General features: G+C 39.7%; 2 protein-coding genes across 2 annotated transcripts; both read left to right on the top strand.

Moving 5' to 3' along the window:
* The first annotated feature begins 531 nt into the window (after positions 1-531).
* prelp (proline/arginine-rich end leucine-rich repeat protein) lies at positions 532-11,632 on the top strand. Its single transcript, XM_075462070.1, has 7 exons — positions 532-647; positions 6,988-7,411; positions 7,501-7,686; positions 7,792-7,949; positions 8,082-8,278; positions 10,244-10,319; positions 10,460-11,632. The coding sequence occupies exons 2-7, from the start codon at positions 6,989-6,991 to the stop codon at positions 10,548-10,550; spliced, it is 1,131 nt and encodes a 376-aa protein (XP_075318185.1). The 5' UTR covers positions 532-647; position 6,988; the 3' UTR covers positions 10,551-11,632.
* Positions 11,633-13,627: 1,995 nt separating this feature from the next.
* Positions 13,628-15,329, top strand: il19l (interleukin 19 like). Its single transcript, XM_075462069.1, has 5 exons — positions 13,628-13,804; positions 13,953-14,015; positions 14,174-14,326; positions 14,431-14,493; positions 15,020-15,329. Exons 1-5 carry the CDS (start codon positions 13,649-13,651, stop codon positions 15,110-15,112), a joined length of 528 nt encoding a protein of 175 aa, XP_075318184.1. The 5' UTR covers positions 13,628-13,648; the 3' UTR covers positions 15,113-15,329.
* The last annotated feature ends 4,985 nt before the right edge of the window (positions 15,330-20,314 follow it).

Raw genomic sequence — 20,314 nt, 5'->3', positions numbered from 1 at the left:
GAATTGGGAAAAAAATCCTTCGCACATTTGATGGATGCAGAGAAGATACTATGGAATCAGTGGAAAGATGCTGCTAATGAAAAGCACATGACTGGGTTTGTGTGAAGTCATCTAAACAATGGCGAAGTGGGTGGGAGACAGAGAAGAAACACAATTGCAGCTGGACTTTCCCTAACAGAAGTCCAGTGTTCACAGCATTTCCTAAAGACTTCTGATATGTGCTTGTGCATAGATATAAACATGCAAAGCATATCATTGCACTGCCGTGTGCTTTTTGTCTTTTCTAAATAGATGCTCTCACCCTCTAGTGTGGTTGAACCACATAATAGCAAATTGTGGCACAGCTCAGACACATGAAAGAGCTTGCAGTTCTCCAGAAGGAATCGAGATTAAATCTCTCTGGAGCTGAGCCGAGCACAGGGGGAGAAAGAACCACTGTGACCCTCAGAGGGAAAGAAGCCAGGGAATAAACCCAACAGGCTGGCCTGTCCACCAACGGAGAGAGAAAGAGGGTGGGGAGGCTTCAGACGAAGAGAAACAGAGAGAGAGAGAGAAGGAGGGAGGGGTAGGGAGAGAGTGTGAGAGGCAGAAAAAGAGGAAAGACACTAACTTGTGACTTGACAAAGGAGGGCAGGTACCAGAGGCAGGTAAGAAAGTGAATTTGTTGTCTCCGGTGGGGATGTTTTTTTGGATAGGGCACGATCAATAAGATGTGTGTTCAACTGAAGGAGTCACAGGCAGAGTTTGTGGACTGAGGAGGAATCCTGGAACAAGCTCAGCTGAGCCATGCTAGTGTGTTTCTATAGAAACGCTTTACATAGTGGTACTCTGTCCTCCGGGGAGCTGCTGCATGCTGCGACTCTACTTTTCTCTCCCGTGTGCTCACCTGGATTTTGGCTTTTTTTCCTTTGGTCAGTGAGGAGAGCTGCTGCTGCGTGGAAGTGAAAATACAGGCAGCTTCAGTTGTGCTTTTGCCAAATGCAACATTTTTCACTTTGTGTGGTGCAGTCATGTGAATATTTAAGGTTTTAAAGACAGAACACAAACACTATGAATTTCTCGTTCTCTGCAATGATTTCATATGGATGCTGTTCCAAGGTGGGTGTTAACCAAAAGCCATTATAAAACCGAAAAAAGGAATATTCTGGAAATCTTATAAAAAAACCTCTTTGGAATGCAACTTTGCCTTTTTTTCAGACAAACACACTGATTCACTATATTGTTAGTCGATTTAACTATTTAAAAAAAGGCCTTCGCAGCATTGGAGGAACATGAAAACACAAACAAAAAACTGATCTTGACAAGGTTGGCTGAAGATCAAAATAAAGAATCAGGGACTTCAGACTCCAGTCAGACCTTAAACAGTGTATAAGTCAGAAAATAGGACAGACTGTCTGGAGTCTACATAAGACTGTAGAATTAGCTTTTTCTACTTTTAATTGCATCTTTTTGATTCTGTTTTTGTCATCATTAACAACTATATTTACCTTTATTGATTTATATACAGGCAGAAGATCACATCAGCACTTCGAGATATTTGAGTTTCTGCTGTTTACCAATATCTGAGTCAGATTATTGAATTCTGATGTGCATGAAAAACATCTTTCATTTAAAGCTCTTTTTTGGGGGTTGTTTGGCAAAACTCTCATCATGACTGTGGTTAAAGGAATGATAATGACTGTTCTTCCAAAACAAAAATGGATTGGAAAAAGCTTGCTATTAAGGACCAAGGACGTCATAGAAAAAAGTCACTAACTAAAGAATGGAAATAGTTTTTTGGAATTCAAGAGTGCACCGGGCCAATGATTAAATGCTGTCTTTGGTTAATAAATGTGGATGCCGAATGCATGTCTATTGTACATATATCGATGTTATACAGATGTAACATCAGAAGCATAAATACGTGATGAACTGGAAACAGACTTGACATTAGCAATTTGGAATATTTGAATCATATGTGGAGAATTTCAAAAATTTAAATTTTTCATAACCAGAATATTTCATTAAAATTCAATCTAATCTCATGCTACAGTTTCCCAATAGAGGCTAAAAAAATGATAAAATTACAATGTTTTCTTGACTGATTTTGACCTTGTTGTTAAATATGGCTTCTCTTGTTCAACGTCTGTCATGGACGATGAAATGTCAGTGATTCTGACGTCTAGCTAAATGACCACGTAGACGCTAAAAAACATTGATGAGGCTTTAAAAAACTGTAAGGAGGTCAGAGGGGAGGGAGGAGTTAGTCCACTGACTCTATGCTGGAGACCAAATTATGCATTTCATGTTTTGGGGTTGCTGTTATGCCCTATAATAACCTGCTGGAGATACAGAATAGATGTTTTCTTGTGATAAGGGACCTTCATTGGACACAACTATTCACCCAGCTATTTTCTATAGTAGGTTATTCCAACTCAGGGTCTCTGGGTGGGCACATTTACATTGTGTAAGTGACCTGAATCAACCAAGCTGTTACCTACTGCATAAAAAGCATCATACTGATTCCAGATTCTTTTAAAAAAGGAAGAAGAAAAGAGAGTGATATGAGAGCTTCAGAAAGGCTCCATCAAAAACCATGGCAATTATGAACCAAGACGTTTCACAGTCATAAAACTGGTTAAGATGTGGAGTTAAGAAAAACCTCAGTTAGAGTCACTAAAGGAACACGTTTGGTGAAACATGTTCTATGGAAAGTGGACAGCAGAGTTCTTCAGGAAGGAAGTCAGAGTTTTTTTTTTAGTTCCATAACAGGAAGAGTATCCCGCCTACAATAAAACATGGTGAGGTTCTGTCATGTTGTGAGAGTGCGAGACTGCCCCTGGTACTGAAGGCAGTGGATATGTCAAAGGAATGATGAAATCATAAGATTGCCGAGCCAGTTTAGAGCAAAATTTTTATTTTGAAAACTAGGTGCTGGAAAACTAAGTTTAATTTGAGGATGTTGGGTCCTTCAGCACAACCATGACTTAAAGTACACGTCCAACAACACGTAACACAGACTCAATAGGACAAAACAAATGTTTTAACCTAAATGGAGAGAGATTTAAGGGATAGTTCGCCTCTTTTGATATGAAGCTGTATGACATCCCATACTAGCAATATCATTTATTAAATTTGACTTACCCCCCGCTGCGCACTGTGAGCTGAGTTCCAGCCTCGTATTGGCGTTGACGAAGGTAGTCCGGCTAGTTGGCTGGGGCTTAAAAAATAAAGCGTTTTGCTTCTCAAAATAATATGTGTTCAAAAGAGTAATACATTTGCATCACAAAATCGTTCATCCAGGAAAAAGTCAGACCTCACAATCGCTTGGCGCTATTTTCTCTCCCTTTGTATCACTGCGTGCTGCCACCTGCCGACAGCCGCGCCTGTTACGGTGATTACTGCTCGGAAGCAGGGGACTGCTCGGTCTGGACTTCGGTCTGCACGGTCTACACAGCCCGTAGTGATACAAAGGGAGAGAAAATAGTGCCAAGCGATTGTGAGGTCTGACTTTTTCTGGATGAACGATTTTGTGATGCAAGTGTATTACTCTTTTGAACGCATAATGTTTTGAGAAGCAAAATGCTTTATTTTTGTAGCCCCAGCCAACTAGCCGGACTACCTTCATCAACGCCAAAACGAGGCTGGAACTCGGCTCACAGGACGCAGCGGGGGGCAAGAAAATGTTCATAAATAATATTGCTAGTATGGGATGTCATACAGCTTCATATCAAAAGAGGCGAAATATCCCTTTAAATCTGCCTTTGCTAAAAGGACTTCTACAAACTTAGAAGAGCATGAGTGAAAAGAAGTGGAGGAGTGTCTATCACTGTTATATGCCCAGTTGAGTTGAGCTACAGTTGGAGTCAGACCTGGCCATTTTATTAGATCATCGTCCCAGTGGAATTGAGTTATAGAACCGAATATGTCCAATGCCACAGTGCTGCGGGCTATGTTAGTAAATGTTCAAGATCTTTCAGTTGGACAAATGAGCATGTGCAAGCTAATTCTGATTGGCTGCACATGTTGAAAGCATGATGTATTTTCCACTCTTTTAAAAATTTAAGTCTCTTAGATTTGATTCGGTCCCCAACAGTATTATCTGGGTGTATTAGTTTGGTTTTAGAAGCTGATTTCAGTCAGATCAACATGTTTACATACATTTCAGAATTCTGACTTTGGTCTGACCATCACAATAATTCTTTTTTGTTGTAGTGTCATGTTATGTGTTAGCTATTGTGGCAGGAAGCAACATGGTCTTTGCTTAGGATGCACCGCAAGTGAAACCACATTAGATATAGCTTAACTTTAGTTTAACTACAGTTTGAAATATCGTGATTTTTATTCGTTGATAGTAAATATTCAGGGTTATCTTGGTTTTTAACTTCAAATATAGAAAAAAAGACATTCAATGATCAGATAGAGGAAACCTGAGGAGGATAACTGAATGATAGATCAAAATGTATTTCTGATTTTGTTAAATAGCTGCTGGGGTCTTGATGTGATATTTTACTAAATCTTAACTTAGTAAGTCATATCACAAGCTCTTTAGTAGCACTGTGCCAATTTGATGTTTAAACGGAGAACCCAGTTAACTGGCTCAGTCGAAGGTTTGGACACATTCATTCATTCATTTGGGTTTCAGTTGAAGACGTTGTATGCTCACATAGTTTTCCACATTCGTCATGTGTGATGGATGGATGTACTGGCATACCGTCATGAGCTTAGTTCTCATGTACAAATCTCAGCTTAACTTAATATAGTCACGAATAACAAACAAATGAATCAGCCATCTCTGACACTGAGCCTTTAATTGTTTGCCATACTTCTGGTCATGACAGCAGCATGAGGAAAGAGAGCTGGTTCTGGTTTTGTACGTAGGCCTGTGAGGCTCCGTGAGGCTCTGAGAGGGAAAAAGGAAGGGCAGCGCCAGGGAACACTCAGAGAGGAAGGTTCAGATCTGTTTTTTCAGGCCTCGAGTCTGGACCTGAGCCTCACTCCTGCCCTGTGATTTATGAGCGATATTTATCCACTTGGTCAGTGTTTATCAGAAGCAGAGTGAATGGTAACTATCTGTGCATTTATGATGGATTATTCAGAAAACTGTGCGGTGATGATTTGCAGTATACATGCACAAACACATTCTGTTACAACTAAATATTTAGGATGAACAAATCCAGTCAGAACACCCAAAATTACTATTCCACCTTGAAAAGCGAAATGATCTCTTTTTAAGTGGATGTATGTCTTACTTTAGTCACTGTGTTGTCCATCAAATGCTGATTTAACTTTCTCATGTCACATTTTAAAAACTCCTTATTTACAGTACACACCTAGAATCCCCACCCTTCTGTTTTCCGGGCGAGATAAAACAGGGTTTGTCTGGGATGAGACATTATACTATCATTGAGGTGATTCCTTTTTTTTTTTTTAAGTCAATTTAACATTAAAATCACAGAGAAACAAATTTCTGGTGAAAAAAAAAATGGCATATAACTTTGCAAACTAGAAACCCAGATTTGCATTATTTTACAATACACATTGGGCCCATAACAGTTTCAGTAGGATTTAGTGCAGTTTCCATCAGGCCTCTTCATGGGTCAAAGTGTTTTAACCCACACAAGCAGTTTTTCCTGCTACAGCTGTCCCCGTGGACCTGTCCTGACAATAGACTCTTTATCCTTCTCCTTTTTTCTCATGGGCACTAATTTCCTGTATCAGCCCCTCCTCTTCTCAAATTTAATCAAATTAAAAAAAAAAAAAACTGCCTTCTCTCCCTCTTTCTAAAACAAGACACATACTTCAGCTGGAAAAGTAAATCTGTGTCCGTCCCTCTGACATTTCACCATTTCTAATCCTGATGTTTCATAACAGTTTCAGAACATTCAGTAACAGTACTCAGTTTGTGACGTTTTTGGACCAAAGCGCAGAACGCTGACATAAAGAAAGTCTTTTAAGCGGAGAGATTTGACGGTGGCTGAAGAACAAAGCTGAAAGAAGTAGGCTATAGTGGTGGAAAAAGGGCAGTCAGACAGAGAGTTTAGAGGGAAGTTAGGAAGAGGATGAGGTTGGTTTACTGGCTGTTCTTCAGAGGAGAAAGTTGGTTGGCATACAAAATATATGTGCGATGGAAAGATCACTCATAGTCTTAAGGGGACACAAATGGCTAATAAGTTGCAGAGTTGATGAATGTAGTGATGGTCGGGTTAGGCATCCATCTTCTCCACCCGCATGAGGTGTAACCATGCCTGAGGACAAACAAGAACAGAGAAAGTACACACTCAAACGCAGAGAGACCACAAAGGGATAGGCTAAACTGGAGGACAATGCACCCCAAACACAGAGCTCCCTCACTCCAAAAAAACATTGGAGCCAGAGATTGCTATACCAAAAACTGACAGCTCCTCCTCCCACTTTGGACAAATGCAGGCAACTAAAGCATGTATGAAAAACCATGTTAAGGATACAGAGAAGAAACAGGGGAAAAAAAATTAACATCTGATCTGCTTTAGCTTTGCTTTGGTCTTGGCAGTCTTGTCTAAGCAACCACTCCAAGTTTTCAGTCCATCATCAAATATGGATCAAATCAAACCCCACACTTGCCTCAGCTGCTCTCAGGTGGGACAGTGTGCAGGAAGAAAGGCCATTGTCTGGATTCTACCCTTCCTGTAATTAGGATTCAACTGAAACCTGTCTCAACTTTTCCTGGGAACAACTGTCTCTTAGAGTGGCTGAAAACTGCCTTTAAATACATTTTGAACAAAAACCATCGGAGCTTTTGACTTGCAGCTGAAATATCCCCATGCTCCTCTCAGAATGAACAAATAAAAATAAATCATAGCAAGGAAGAAGGCCTTGTACACTCAATGGACCATCACACCCACACAGAGTACGAACGCCCAGTGTCTGTCAGCCTCTAAACATGTAGCTGCTTTGGTGCTTTGTTTAACCCATAAATGTACAACTGCATGGAAAAATCTAACAGTTCCCTCTCGTGCATTATTACAGGATGATGAAGGCTGGTGTGGGACTCTTCTCTGTGCTGGCTCTATTCCTCCTAATAGGGGCAGTGTTTACTGAGAGACTTCGCCCAAGGAAACCCACCAGGCGCCCAGCTTCCGCCAGGCCTTCTGTCCTGCTACCTGCAGTACCAGAGCCCCAAGAACCCACAGACTTCCCCCCACCCATCCTGGGCCCGCCCTCCATCTACCCTGACTGCCCCAGAGAGTGTTTATGCTCCCCAAGCTATCCAAACTCTCTCAACTGTGAGAACCGGAACATCCGTGTGATTCCAGTCATCCCATTAAGAACTCATTACCTCTACCTGCAGAACAACTACATCTCAGAGGTAACTGCAGAGCCATTCCGCAACGCTACCGAAGTCCGCTGGGTCAATCTGGCAAACAACCGCATTCACAGAATAGACAAACAGGTCAGAGAGGTTCTTCTACAGAAGTTGGTGACTTGAAAATACCACAGAACAAGTTTGAAATTGTAATTTGATATCCATCTTTCCTGCAGGTTTTCGAGAAGATCCCAGCACTGCTGTATCTCTATGCACACAGAAACCACCTAAAGGAAGTCCCATCAGGCCTACCAGCAAGTCTGGAACAGCTTCGTCTTGATCGGAATCGCATTTCTAAGATCCCAGCCGGTACCCTCAGCAAGTTGGAGAACCTGACTCTGCTTGACCTGCACAACAACCAGGTGAACCTCACTTGCAGATCTATGCTTCTGGCTATTTAGACTGAAGCAGCATCAGTCTCCTGCATTTCTGGAGCAAATTTGAGTTTGTGATGTTTTCTCTATTAGCTGAGTGACAGTGACCTGGGGATGAACACATTTAAAGACCTAAGGAGCCTCATGCAGCTCAACCTGGCTCATAACAGTCTGAAGAAGATGCCCTCTGGCGTACCAAGCAGCCTCATACAGCTTTTCCTGGACAGGAACCGTATAGATGACATCCCAAAGCAAGTAGACAGTGCACACACGGTCACACAGTTGGCAAAAAATAGCATATAAAAGAGCATATGCACACTACAAGCATCACCACAGTACAGAACTTTTAAAGTTGTTGCATCTTTTGTGGTTGTGTTGTATAGGGGCTACTTTGAAAGCTTGGCTCATCTGGCGTTTGTGAGGCTGAACCACAATGAGCTGAGTGATAAAGGAGTTCCCAAAGCTGTGTTCAATGTGTCCACCCTGCTGGACCTGCAACTGGCCCACAACCAGCTTACTGCGGTTCCTCTCTTTAACACTCACCTTGAGCACCTGCATCTTAACCACAACAGCATTGAGAGTAAGTATTATTTTTAACTCATTGATTAGTGCTTCTGGAGACTTTGGAGCACCTGCATCCAAAGTGGGGAGAGCAGCTGCCGAATGCAGACGGTTTATTTCACAGCGGAGTGATGCCCTTCATGACTATTTCAGTCTCGTAGATAAAGAATTTTGGATCATGTCTCCTCAGAGACGTTTGGAGGTGTTTTAGATTAAGATTGAGTCTAATTTAGAAACAGTTTTGAAATTAATTTCTGATAATAGCACTGACTTTTTGTTTATAGTGTATGTGGGGCAGCAAGTAGTTTCAGAAAGAACTTCTTGTCTTGTTTCTGTGTCAAGACTAAAGCAGAACGCAATGCTTGGCTTCAGGCTTACACAGACAATAGCATTTCTATTGCTGTCAACCTACACAGTGCATTGTTATGAGGTGTTTCCATAATGTTTGCTTTCATTCGCATTGTCTTGTGAGATGTTTAACCCTACTTGTTTTATGCCTGCTTTGCTGTCTGACATGACCTGTTCAACAAGTCCTTTAATTTAAACAACCACACAGGTTGTTTGGTCATCTCTTTAAATACAAGCCAGAGCAGCATCTTATAAACTATGGCCATTACTTTTTCAACATTGAGTGAAGCAACAACACATTCGTCACCTCCTGGTTGGGTTTTGGCAACAACATAACTTTCTTAGAGTTAGAAAACAATCTCGGTTGGGGCTAAATGTTCTTTTTATGTGCCGCCATACTCTCCATCTGTCTGGTTGCCTTAGATACGCGTAAACACAACATGTTACAATGAAACTTTGTCACTTCCGGGTTGTGTTTGGACTATCACATCACTTGGTTAGAGTTAAAATGATCATAATCAGGACTAATACTCATTGTTTTCACTAAGCAGCACTCACCTTCACCGAGGTCACGTTTAGAGGTCATGTGCAATTGCTCTCATGATTAGATGTACCACATTCTTTCAACTCAATTATAGGTCATTGCTGCCTGTGTGAACACTAAGGGAGGAAGACAGTGAGGAAAAAAGTTCTTGTACAAACATCAATATGATGCCAGGAGATTCTTTAGGTCTTATAGATTGTAAGATAGAGCCTTAATGAATCTAACTAGATTTTCTAGCACATCCAATAAACTGATTTTGGGGCATTCCCACAAAGATGAGACAGAGATTTGGGGAAACTGGAAAACAAGTAAATTGTTTCCTCAAACTATCCCTTAAAGGTTTTTGCAAAGTGGCCCAGAGCTTTTTGCTGCTAAGAGACATCACTGCCTTCAGGCAAAACCCCATTTATGTATCTACGTGGACCACAACAGTGCTTAGATAGGTGGTATGTGTCAAAGTAACATCCTATGAATCCCAGGACTCAAGTATTTCTAGCAGAACATTATTGAGAGCTTCCCACTGACTAGGTCAGCTTCCCCTTTTTCTCTCTCCTTAGTAACCATTGCATACACACTTAGCTGTCCACAGGCCACCAGTTCTATTGTTCCAGTTCCAGAGGTTTTCATCCCTTAGTGCCACAGTGGCCTCTCTAAGACTACACAGACAAGCCTTCGCTCTGTACATTGTGTGCATTGATCCTAGTTTAGGATGCTGAAATCTCTGTTGCTGGTTCTTCCTTGGATTACTTTTGGAACATAGCCTAACATAGTCTCTTTGGAGATGCTTTCACCCAGTTACTTTGCAATCAAAATTCTACCCTCTTCTCTCAGATTCTTATCCTCCCACATCACCGTCTTTCTTTACACATTGGCTTCACAAGCTGATTGTTCACCTGCTGGTTAACGCGTTTCAACCTTAATGGGTTCCTTTCCTTGATACTCAGTGCTCATTTCATTTCATTAATGTTGGGGCCTATAGATATATTGTACTTGTTGGATAAATTAACTACAGTCAAGTAAAATAATCGGTGCAAAAACTAGTTTTTTGTTTATTCAGTCAACCTCCATGGTATTCGCTGTTATTTTTGACAGGCATCAATGGCACCCAGATCTGCCCATACAGTCTACAGGCTGACCAGAGTGACAACAGTCTGGTGCCAAGTTTAAGGTAGGTCCCATTATGTAACACAACATGAAATGGTGCTGAGACAAGCTTTTAGAGGGAACAAAGATATAGTTCCCGTGCTGATGAGTTTTGAAAAGTCAGTCATCGTGACAGCGTGCTGTATGACTCTTCTGTTGCTTTAGGTACCTGCGTTTGGATGGAAATCACTTGAGTCCACCCATCCCTATGGATGTCATCATGTGCTTCAGACACCTTCACTCAATTGTAATTTAGGGGGTTTTCACACATGCACCCACACACACGAATGCTGTGTACATGGGAAATTCAAGACAACACAGGCTCTGTGAAGTGCAAAGTTTCCAGCCCGTACACGCTGCGGAACTGCATAACTGAAGGTGGAACTCCATATAAATGTAAAGTTTTGATAGTTCAAGCTTTTTTTTACTTTGAAAAGAGTCATTTTTGCCAGAATCTAAATATTGAACTACAAATCTACAGAATGTGGATATAACAACTTTTAGCATGAAGCTTTTAAAGGAGTTGCAGTTTATGAGTGGTGTTTTTTTTTTTTTGTAAAGTATAATGCATCCAAAAAAAGAAAAAAAAAATATATATAAAATGATCAAAGACTGAAAATACAGGTACATTGACAGACATGCTACAGATTCAGAGGGTAGATATGCTCGCCAGTAGACGTGATCAGAGTGAAAGAGCCACTAGTGACAGTGAACAGACCTGCAGGGGATGTTTCAAGAACCAAATTATAACATAACTACCATGTAGTTGAGACTGTCCTGAATGTGCCTGTGATTTTCAAGGTGCTCCATGTAAAAAATGCTATTATATTCTTTCTATTCATAATCTTATGTATATTATTCCTCTGTATAAAGACACTTTGTGCAAATAATGAGAAATAAAATGTTGTCTTTGATCATTTGATTATGTTTGATTCTAATTTTAAATTAAATTTCTGGCACATTTTCATATCCCCTCTCTTATCTCTTATGCCTAATGTTTTTTCAGTAAGTAAGTAAGTATGCCCTTTATTATCCCACAGTGGGGAAATTCATGCGTCGCAGCAGCAACATACACATATACATACAGCTTGTGCAAAAGTAGACATACATACAGACACAGGATCAGGAAGTTAAAACTATATAAGGGAAATGATAAAATAGGGATGTTATATAAAAATAGAGATATTCCTGTCTAAATAAATGCATTTGTAAAAGGGCTTAAAAACTTTAAAAAAAAATTAAAAACCCAGAGGTAGTGCAGTGTTAGCAGCATCATACAAATAAGAAAAAGACTAAAATAGTAATAAATAAATTAAATTAAGAATTAAATTAAGAAGAGGGGGTCACAGTAACAGCTTAGCATTGTCACCACCATCACCATCATCATTATCTCACTTCTTTTCTCATTTCTTCACACTTGCCATGATTTCTATGCATATTTTCCTTCTTTAAACCATAAAAGCTTTCATGCTTATTGGATGTAATGCTTTTCACGTGATACATATCTGTTTCATGTGGGCAGGTATAGTTTCATTACGTGAGGGTAAAAAGGACCAAGACAGAGATTTAACAATGAATTAAAAGAGCTGTGGACCCCACTTTAATGACATTGGGAGACCGCGGGACCTTCGCAGATGTGAGATTTAGACTGGTGGAAGACAGTACTTCTTTGAGCAAATTGACAGACTGCCTCACGACAGTTACAGGTGAGAAGAGTGTCTACATACAAACCAAAAAATAAAAAAAGGTTTAAGGCCAATGAGCTGTAAAAAAAGAAAAAGAAAAAAGTAGTAAAGTAGCTTGTTCGGACTAAGTTTCATTATATTTGGCCTGTTCATTATTGCATGAACTTTATTCACCTCGATAGAGGAACAAATGGTCATGAACAAAAGTTGTACAATTCTAAAATGGCAACACATTTTTACCACACCCCCCCAGCAAGTTGGGGAAAGAAGGAAAAAGGGAAAAAAAAAGAAGCTGCATCAATAACTTTTATAGGATGCACACAACATGTGAAATATCAGATAGTTCTGAAAATAGAAATATCTGTAAAGAAAACACAACTTTATGGATCAAATGCGACTTATGTGAGATACCGGATTATCCCAAGTGGTCATTTCAGCAGGATTAGGAAACTCTACTCCTTAGTGTTTCTTTCTGTTAACCTTTTGTGCTCAAAAGTTAAGGGACTTTCATTTTTTGGCAACGACAAATACCTTAGACCCTTCACCAGCTACTGAACAGAATCCGGGCTTTTACCTCTCACCAGTAGAGGAGTTGAAATGTTCACAAAGCTTTGTGATGACCCCTAGCGGTTAACAGAAATACATTCCAGCAATACTGTGCATTCGTGAGCTGCCAGAGGCTGTCGGCTATTATTTCTAGCTTCACGTGCTGAACTCCACTTAGTAGAAATTTGGAAATTTTGCACTTCAGTGATGTTGCCACAGACTTCATGACTTCAGGTAATTTCCGCTGGATTTCCTTGCTCACAATTTTCTATACCTCATCAGGAAGTCAAATGCTGGCCAGATTCATTAAGCAGGTCTGACAGGTGTTTCCGATAAGGACCTTTCTGACAGGGTTAAATATAGTGCGAGCAAAAAAAAAAAAGTGCCAGAAAAAAAACGACACCCTGTGAGACATCCTAATCAATCAAAACTATATGAAAGATCAGAAATGAGTATCTTTAATTATCACAATTAATTATAAAAATCATTATTATTATTTAATTATCTTTAATCCTGTCACAACACATACGCGTATTTTAAAATATGATAAGCCAAATGAGCTGAAAAGTAATAATGACACCCTAATTTGATGAACCACTCAACACATCAGTGACAGCAAAGACTTTTTTTTTTTTTCTACAATCAGTGAGAAGGAAATTTTAAATGATTCCCTCTCAATTTCTTCCTTTGGGCAGAGAGGAAAATCTGACATCAGTTGAGAGTTCCTGTCATTGCATCACACTTCCTCCACCTGAAAAGTAATTTCTGCATGCGTGCAAGTTCATGCATTTGTTTATTCCTGTGTACGACGTTCAGTTGCTGGTAAAATCCCCTTCACTCTACTATAAGAGGAGACAGCATGGAGGCACAAATACACATCTTCTCCAGGACTCTTCCGCAGAGTAAACGCACAGGTGAGTCTGAACACAAGATAATTGATTTTTGAGGATGTGTTTGATTCCAGCTATTTTTGTTTTACCTGTTTAGTACCTGTCTTTGTATTACTCCTTGACACATGAGATAGTTGGTGAACACACGTTCAACAGAATGGCTCTTTGGTGTGTCTATGGAGGAATTTAAACAGACACAACATTTCTGTTGGCTTCACCAGGTAACCACAGTGATGGAGACGCTGCTTGGCTGTTCTGCCTGCCTCCTTCTCATCCTCAGCTGCATGAGTGCACCCTCGGAGAGCCGAACTCTGCATGTGGACAGCTGCTCAGTCACTGTTCACATTCACGAACTGCGCAAATATTACTCCCACATAAGATCCCATGCCGTACGTTCTTTGCACACACACTCAATGGATGGAAACAACTCCTCGTCAAGAATATTATGCTGACACGTGCAGAGAAAATACAGATCAAGACACCTTAAAGTGGAAAGAAACTGATTCTGATGCAGTTGTTTGTGTTTTTACATGGCAGATTTCAGGAGACAGTGAGATTGGAGTGAGACTTCTGGACAGATCTCTGATAAACGGTGTTCAGGTGAGGTATTACGCCGAGAGTTCAATGATTAGCTGCTTTCTACTCTCGCTTTTGCAACACATTTGTTTTATTTGTCTGCCCTCATCTAAACACTTCTCCAGGCTTTACATTGGGAATGAATAGTGTTGTAATCTGACCCTTTTGCATCTCTCACTCAGGAGGGTCAGACGTGCTGTTTCATGCGTCTCTTGCTGCGTTTCTATGTGGAGCGAGTGTTCAGCAACTACGTCTCCTCTCAGCCACAGCAGCAACGCTGCTCCAGCGCTCTGGCAAATGCTTTTGTCAGCATCAGAAGAGATATGCATAAATGTGTAAGTTTACAGTCCAACAGGATTCTGTTCACTGATGTGATCCTGTGTGTTTTTATTTGAAGCAGCCTTAAGCTTTATTGATGATTGTGCTCTACTGTGTGCAGCACTGCCACTGTGGAGAAGAAACCCAGAGAACCATTGACTCCGTGCACGCTGAGTTTATCAAGGTGAACTAGACACTGACTACTCTCTGTCAACAAACATCTTTTTTCATGCCACACATTCCCAGAATAGACGGCAAAAGGATTCCACCTTACTTGGTTTAGTGAAAGATGTGATTATATAACACCAAACAATTGAAACTTGTCAAAATGTTCAGCGTCTTGTTCTATATCTCAAAAATGACGTGAGCATTTAGTCTTGTTCGGAAAAAAGATGACACTGAGAACTGTGTTCCTGCAGGTCAGATGGATTAAAAAGAACATCAGAAACTGAAAGCAATCCTTCTTCCATACGAAGCAGTTTGAATTAATATTGAGTCCTCTTTCAATAAATCTTTGAATAACAGGAAAGAAACAAAAGACATAGAAAATGTAAATATGAAAATAAAATTGGATCGGAGAGCTCACACCAAGGCTGTAGTCTTGAGTGACTAATTTATGTTTTCTCTGTGGTGTCCTGCTCATAAATAAACCTATTTGTCCACTTCTCTCTTGCTTCTTTCGCCATCTGCCTCTCCTTCATGCTGAGCAGCTACAGATACAGCAGGCGACTCAGAAGGCAGTGGGAGAACTGGACACTGTGCTAAACTGGCTGGAGGAACTGGGACAGAAAGGATCAATATGATATTGTTGACTTGTTCATTCGCCTTTGGTGCCATTTTGCATTTCTACATTTGTACTTTAAATTGATTTAAAACTTATATTATATATCTAAATGCAAGCAATTATTTTTTTCAATGAAAATAATATATTGTAGATGTAAAGGTATTTATAGATAGAAACATGCTGCAGTGTTTTTTATGTGTATTTTTCACAGTTTGTATGCAGGCTAAAAAAACAACAATGGGTTCTTATTGTTTTTGTTTCTTATTTAAATGGTTTGCTGATACCAGTTGTAATAAAAAAAGAAATCTTACATGATGATGTTGAGTCTCCTTTCGAATTTGTTTTGTTTGTGCTGCACCTCCATCTAGTGGTGATCAATGAAAATACAGTCAACACACTCAGTGCGTTGCGTTCCTAAGCTCCTTTAAAGTTGTAATCAGCAGAGTCCACCGTGGTCTACTGTAATGGCTGTAGTTCAGGAGGTAGTTTAGCTGCTCCTCAGTCAGAAGTTTCTTTGTTTAACCTCAAAATTCCATAACAATGTCGCTATGGATAAAAGAGTCTGCTAAGTTAATTCACATCAGTCCAGCTGGAGCTGAAAAAGCCCCTTTAGGGCTGATGTTACAACTGACATTAATAATCAGACATTAAGAAGTTTATGACATATGGGATTATACATATTTGTGTGAAACCTTGTGTGACCAAAAGTACAGAGTTCACGTAGATCTTTTTCTGTGTTGTTGTGTGTTTTATAGGACATGGAATACTAAGTCAGTAATTCTGTTACCGAGAAAAAAAATGAAAATTAGTCCACGTGAAATGGTGGTTTCATTATTCGTGGAAAGCACACTAAAAAAAAAAAATAATTTCACTTTGATATCGTCGCAAAAATGATTGCACAAACATAGACATGGGATGTATCTCAGTGTTTTGCTGACATTGATGTGCTTTCACAGTTAAACTGGCACTACTGATGAAGGTCTGCCCTGTGAAAAAAATCCCCCATTAGGATGGAAGGTTTGGTTGTACCAATGAGAGGGACTGTTTTTTGATGATGCAGTCTGAAAAGAATAACTTAGAACATTACATTTGAATTCATGATTTGTGTAATGTGGTGCAAAATTCTTACTTGTTATATCTTGTCTTTCTAAAGAGGCAGGACAGAATACAGAGACTGCGGTCATTAACTCACCTGCCCCTCAGTCGCTGTGCCAGTTTTGTTACGTGTGTCTGATACTGAGAATCCATGGCATCATCAAAGTAAAATTACAGCTTGATATCATTTCCCTCTGGGTGGCAAAGATGCTGCAGTGGACGTAGAAGAGGCTCTCTGGCTTCTGAGAGAGGAAGGACTATTCACGGATCAGAGACTTCTACCTGAGTAAACTTCCAGAATGCCATGAACCATCATCCAAACCAGATGCGCAATTATAACTGGTGCAAAATAAAACAGCATGTGTCTCTTAGGGAAAGAGACTTAATCTGAAATCCTTTAACAAAGTTTCCAAAAGCAGACAGGACTTAGCAGTAGATGTGGGCTTGTTTTGGGATGATTAAATACTTTCTATCCACCCTTTGCATCTCAAACTCAAAAACTTCTCAGGGCTTGCTCATAATTGTAATAAAACAAAAAGATGTTGACACTGTGCCCAAAGAATTAATCTAGATAGGCTAAATAGCTAATTCTCTTCATCAACTTCTCTCTTAATCGTTCCTCCATCTGTTTCTCTTTCACGCTGAGTGGGAGCACATACTGCAGGCAGCACAGAAGGCAGAGGGAGAACTGGACACTGTGCGGAAGGGACTGGAACAATGCAATGTTGTTGAGCCAGTTTACATTTTTTTTCCTGTGCACTTAAATTTATGTAAACCCATCATTTTTTATACCCTAAGGTGTGAACTGATCTATATTCATCGCAGCAAACTCTATCAGTGTTTGTGTTTCTCATTTACAAAAAGCCACTGAAGTATTTTCACGTGCGTTTTACTGCATGTGGTCAAGCAGACCAAATGGTTGAAAAATACATTTATTTGTTCTAACTGCCTTAATTTCCGCTGCAACAAAGCAAACTACATTATACCTTTAGGAGCTTCCTTTTAAAAAATGCTGTCTGTTTTGCATTATCACCTGGCGATTAGGTCTAATAAGTAAAAACTTGAAAGATACCTTCCCAAAAAAAAACGCATGTTCATTTGTGTGTTTTTTCTCTAAAACTACTCTGAGACAGCTCTCTGTGTATGGCACAGTTCATAATGGTCTTCTGCTCCACATCACACCAGCTGGGGGCGCTAGAGCACCTGTAGGCTGATGCGAGGAACAGAGACTGTGTTATGAAGCTGAGGTTCATGTCATGTCGAGGTCAGCATCAATACTTGGCCATTTTTTCAGGTGCAGCTACTACGACTGTCAGGCAGACCGATGGTTCACACAAATGTCAGCTCAGCTTGTTGGCACTGATAAGAAATGCATTCAATCTCTCATACTTCAGCCTTTCATTAAAGATTTCCTGTGATATGTTGCATCACCAAATAAGACTCAAAACTACATCGCGTTCTGTCTCAGTCATGCACAGTCAGACAGCTTATTTGACTGGTTCAGATTTGATTGTTTTGCTTTTCTGATCCTGTGTGACTGATCCTATTTGCTTCTATCCTATTCTTGCGATTTTGTTTGGTTCACTGTGGTACTAATGTAAAATGAAACCTAAACTGCAGATATCTAACAAAAACAAATGTAGCACTTCCTTTGTTTCATGTGATCCATTTCCTTTGCTGGTGTGACACTGAGAACAGAAAATAACAGAGGTGGAAGAAATTTTCAGAAGCTGCATGGAAAAAAGTCTAAATATTTTTTTCCCAACTAAACCAGCCCAATGAATTATCATTTTTTAACGTAGCTGAAAAGGAGCTGCGTTCGTTGCAGTTAAGTACTTCTGTTTCTTGGATTTCAGGTGATTGAGGCCCTGCCAAACATCCAAACCTAGACATTGAGGGTTGTGGAATAACTAACAGTGGAGGAAAGTGTAAGAAAAATAAATATCAATTGTATACTCATATTTAGGATAACTTTTTTTCCCCTCTGCCTTGCTTTTTTTTAAATTAGGGTTCTTAGCTCTTGGAAGTTTCGATTGAAAATCTCAGGGGGAAAGTTTTTTTCTTAAAACATGTCAAATGTAACCCAAATACAATACTAGAATGATGTAATTCAGAGCAGATTAGATGTGCACATGAAGAAGCATGAATGCAAATCTAAAAAGTTGATAAATATCACTGGCAGATTCTTTGTTAACCATCAACTTGATTAATCTCAAATACAACATTATGAGAAAGACCTTGTATTACGCAACCAAGCCTTTATTGAAAAAAAAAAAATCTGGATGACATTTAAAACTTTCATAACATTCCACGCATTATTTCTAATATGACAACAAACCTGATTGTGACATCAAGGCAAAGATTTCAGGAACAGCTGACGATGCATAATATTGTATTTGTCAGAAATCCCTGAACTGCAGAAGCCTGCATGACTCTGTATCATCCAAGTCAATAGGGGCGGAAGGGAAGGCATGCTGCTGTTCGCAGAGTTTCTTTCCTGAATCCTTCCTCTCAGGCTGCAGAAATTCCAGGCCCAGGGTTGCTCAATATGCATATGAACAAGGGTAAATATACCTATTTCTATTAAGACATTCTGGCTTGCTAGGAAAAGCAGAGGCTAAGCTAATTTTGAAATGATTTAGACCGAACATTGCAGATCCTTCAGCCTGCTAACCTAAAGGCAAAGCAGACCTTTGATTTTGCTTTTCCAACAATGAAAAACAATGACACCTGATGTGAAAAAGGTTCCTTCATTTGTGAGAAAAGTGTTGGAGTGAATTCAGTTCATAGCTGTTGAATATTTCATATTGCATGCCCTCGTGATATTTTGATCAAATATTAGTGTATTTTCCTGGAAAAGACATGCTCTTATAGAGCACAGTGAACGAAAGTTTGTGCACAGTCAGACAGAAATGTTTGGTGGTGATTGGCTGGAGGTTGCCTGGGTCTGGTTCATTGTGGGTTCTTTCTCTGACAGATAGCAGAAGACTTTGAGTTATAAGTGAAACTTTCGATTGAACTCTGTCCTTACTGATTGTCATCTTTTTCAACAGTTTACGAGAACTAATAGAAATGGGTCAGTGCCGCTGCGATCGGGCCTTTTTTGTTTAGGTCTCTTATTCGAATGGAGGCTCACCAGGTGGAAAAATATGGACCAACTGTCCAAAACCTTAAAATTCTGAGAATGTTAAAAGTCTCCCAGACATCGTATCAGGAAAGACAGAAAGGTCCACAGGGGCACACCTCTGAATACTTGTCCCAGAGTGGCCTAACAGGTTAACTGAGCAATGACACACATTAAAGTGTATATTTTTAGTTGTTCGATCATAATATGCCATTTTGTTGCCCTACAGTACTACCATAATATATGTATGTATATATATATATATATATATTTTTTGATGTATCTGACCAGCAGGAACATTACTTTTACATATATAACATTGTTTCTATCTTGGGGTAAATATTCAGTCTGCGCTAAATATACTTCCATTGCAAGCAGAGTAAAAGTAAAAGATATAAAAACCATTGTTTTAATTAATATAATCAACAGTGTAACCACAAACAGTGCTGCACAGGAGATGACTGCGCTGCAGTGCTATCATTAAATGGTAATCATATTTTCCTGCAAACTTGCTATGAGTCAGATTTGAAGATTAAGAAAGATTTAAAAAAAAATAAATTCTGATGTGCGAAATGAGATGGAAATATTTCCAGTTGTACACTTTCTCTACCGTAGCACAGTAAGACAAATCTGGTGCAGTGGCCACGTTAACCTTGTTTCCTTTTTTGATAAAAAGTTAGCTTTCTTGAGCTCTAGCGCAAGTGGATGTGATACACTTATTAAACCAACTTAATTAACCTGTCAAGCATCAGATTTCCGGCGGAACATTGACTACCACATAGTACAGACACAGTGCAAACAGGGCGTCAGAATGAGGCGAAAGCCTCAGTTAAACTTGACATGAGAGCTGAATAATTTCAATGGTGACTGGAGCAGAGGACACAGCAATCCAAACACCATTTAACCATTTATTCAGGGAGGAAAAGAGCAGCTGGAAAGGAGGAATGGATGATTTATTTCTGCACAATAAACAAACTATGCACGACTTCAAACAACATACAG

The sequence above is a fragment of the Odontesthes bonariensis genome, chromosome 3 (assembly GCF_027942865.1).
Source record: "Odontesthes bonariensis isolate fOdoBon6 chromosome 3, fOdoBon6.hap1, whole genome shotgun sequence".
Lineage (NCBI taxonomy): Eukaryota > Metazoa > Chordata > Actinopteri > Atheriniformes > Atherinopsidae > Odontesthes > Odontesthes bonariensis.
The sequence above is the reverse complement of the archived record's forward strand: the minus strand, read 5'-3'. Positions and strand labels throughout refer to the sequence as shown.

Coding starts and splice junctions, on each gene's coding strand:
- prelp (XM_075462070.1), top strand. CDS start 6,989: ATGATGAAGGCTGGTGTGGGACTCTTCTCTGTGCTGGCTCTATTCCTC. Junction 7,950..8,081: donor CGTATAGATGACATCCCAAA/GCAAGTAGACAG, acceptor TGTGTTGTATAG/GGGCTACTTTGAAAGCTTGG. Junction 8,279..10,243: donor TAACCACAACAGCATTGAGA/GTAAGTATTATT, acceptor TATTTTTGACAG/GCATCAATGGCACCCAGATC.
- il19l (XM_075462069.1), top strand. CDS start 13,649: ATGGAGACGCTGCTTGGCTGTTCTGCCTGCCTCCTTCTCATCCTCAGC. Junction 14,016..14,173: donor CTCTGATAAACGGTGTTCAG/GTGAGGTATTAC, acceptor TCTCTCACTCAG/GAGGGTCAGACGTGCTGTTT. Junction 14,494..15,019: donor TGCACGCTGAGTTTATCAAG/GTGAACTAGACA, acceptor CATGCTGAGCAG/CTACAGATACAGCAGGCGAC.